Source organism: Vanessa atalanta, chromosome 3, assembly GCF_905147765.1.
Source record: "Vanessa atalanta chromosome 3, ilVanAtal1.2, whole genome shotgun sequence".
Lineage (NCBI taxonomy): Eukaryota > Metazoa > Arthropoda > Insecta > Lepidoptera > Nymphalidae > Vanessa > Vanessa atalanta.
Window position 1 is genome coordinate 10,773,439 of NC_061873.1, and position 2,440 is coordinate 10,775,878.

General features: G+C 35.9%; 1 protein-coding gene across 1 annotated transcript; it reads right to left on the minus strand.

The window, feature by feature from the left end:
• Positions 1-249: 249 nt before the first annotated feature.
• LOC125077352 (protein Wnt-4) lies at positions 250-1,558 on the minus strand. The gene is made up of 2 exons (XM_047689274.1): positions 1,485-1,558; positions 250-1,198 (listed from the first exon to the last, which is right to left on the minus strand). The coding sequence occupies exons 1-2, from the start codon at positions 1,556-1,558 to the stop codon at positions 250-252; spliced, it is 1,023 nt and encodes a 340-aa protein (XP_047545230.1).
• Between the last annotated feature and the right edge of the window lie 882 nt (positions 1,559-2,440).

Consider the following 2,440-nt stretch of genomic DNA (forward strand, 5'->3'; position numbering starts at 1 on the left):
TTTAGTCATCTTAGATAACAGAAATTACAACCAATAATATTATAAGTAAACAAATACTACAACTAATAATGCCTCGAATGCAATAAATACATACAAAGTTCCTCAATTTTGAATATTACGTTTCTTTATCTTGAATTTAGATTGTATCCTCCGAAAGTTTTTAAACTAACGCCTACTTTATATCACAGCTAATCATCTACTCGTTTCAAAATATATTCCTTACTTTTAGTATTAAAAATCACACATCGTTTACTTGCAAGTAAAAAAGTCAACTTCCTCGACACACGTATCACATTTAACAAAGCAGCAATCCACCATTTTACATCTACATCTAGAGCTCACTGACTTCTTCCCAACAATAAAACCACGTCCGCAACAAAGTGTGGCACAGTTATGCCTATCCTTGCAAATTCTTCCTTTAGTACTGACACACAGATTCGGCGTTTTTTGTAGATAAACCAATTTTTTTCTATCGACTTCCATTTTTCTTCTCACATTGGGCGTGATCGCTCTCTTGGTTGTATAATTCACCAATTTCTTCTTAATCGCGTGATGGTAATGTTTCTTTAATAAACCCATAGCTGAATTGAAAGGCCCCAATCTTTTCCAGCAGGTTTTGGTTGTACACGACCCAGAGAAACCGTGGCATTTACAAACTTCTCGAAGTTGTTCACCAACAACGTCAATACCAATATTGACGTCTTGCTTCAATATTTCCGCTATTTGATCTGTACCCGCCTGCTTCCATTCGAGAAAGTTCTTTGTCAATCTCTTGCCAAATTTGAAGTCATCTCCGCAACCGCCTCTTAATTGCGTAGAAGCATTTTGGAAGCTCCCCAAACAAGAACACCTAGAGAGCTCACCTGACGAGCAACCTCTTGCAATAGCATGAGTTATCGAGGCCGCGACTAGTGCATGTATAAAGGCTGTTTCTCTATAAATTTTCTTAAATATGCTCCTCTTCGCCTTTCTATTGTAGACGAGGGAACAATTCCATCTGTCGTATTGGAAACTTTCTTCACATGCCGCTATAGCTTGTTGCTTAGCAGCGACTAGAATCTTCACAAGACCAGGTTCTTTCCTGCACATTTTCGACTGCCTCTTTGAAGACGTGAACACTTTACAAGTTCCAGGATGAATAGCATCAGATCTATCCGTGAATAAGGCTTCTACTGTCTTTTGTAATACTGGTTGAGATCTGCAAAAATACAGAAAATTAAAAAAAACACGTATATACATATATATATATATATTTTATGCTATAGGTGGACTGGCAAATAATTACCACCGCCTGTAGTCAATGGCACTGTAATAAATATTCCTCATCACTAATACGCCACCAACCTGGCTAACTAAGATGTTATGTCTATAGTTACACTGGCTCACTCTGTCTTCTGACTGAAATACAACACTATTAAATATTGTTGTTACCATTTACTAAAACTCTTAAAACGCTTCAATTCTTAAATCCATCTTGGACTTACCCTTCAACATTCTTCGTTGCAAAAATTGAAACTATGGTGAATATTAACATGGAAAAAACACAAGAAGTAATCATGGTTGATAGATTAATAACATGGTAATATTTTTGTGGATCGATCTATGCAGCAATGATGACGTTCTTAAATGCAATTCTAGAATGAGCTCATACAAAAGACAAAGGTGTAGCAGATAATGAATTTATCAAATTGGGTGTGACCTCTCCAAAAAAGGTATAAGTAAACTTAGAAATCAGTGTAAATACATTAGTGCCATAGAACAAATAATTGACTCCTTATTTCAATGAAGTTAACGTTTCTTTCACGTGCAGGGCTGTCACCTTGTAAATTATTTTATGTGGTGTCTAGCTTGCTATAAATGTTTCTAACGAGATCAGCGTTTAACGCGACGATTTTCCAAAATAATAAACTTGACAATATAATTTGTTGTCCAGTAACTAATCAAGTCGTGTTCGTTGAACAACGGTTAAGAACCAATAAACTACATTTTATAAATTATTTGTCTTTAATAAAATTAATCGTATTTTTAGGTAACTAATAAAATGTTTAACCTTAATCTTAAACCTTTATGGTTTCCAAAAATAAATATAGTGCGTTCATCATGTATTTTTGGAATGCATTTAACGAGCCAAATATCAGTTGCAATATAAGATAATAGAATATTTTCTTCACAGAACAATAGGTATCTCTTATGATGATGTCGTCCTGACCAATTTCGTCCAGTATCAAAGAAGACCAACCAACAATGCTGGATATATTATAGTGCACGAGTGTGTGTGCAAACGCAGGTGCTCTCTATTCCGTCACTCTCATAATCCGATGGGATGGCACATTTGACTCGACCAGAAGCGTGTACGCTTCCAACTTCTAGGTTTGGAACTTATTCCACTACGCTGCCGAAAGTAACTATCTGTCTGCCTCTATCTGTAAGAGTTCAGGCG

What these genes read in the sequence shown, in the direction of transcription:
- LOC125077352 (XM_047689274.1), bottom strand. Translation starts at nt 1,558, where the DNA reads ATGATTACTTCTTGTGTTTTTTCCATGTTAATATTCACCATAGTTTCA. An exon ending in GCAACGAAGAATGTTGAAGG is followed by an intron (nt 1,199 to 1,484) that starts GTAAGTCCAAGA and finishes GTATTTTTGCAG; the next exon opens with ATCTCAACCAGTATTACAAA.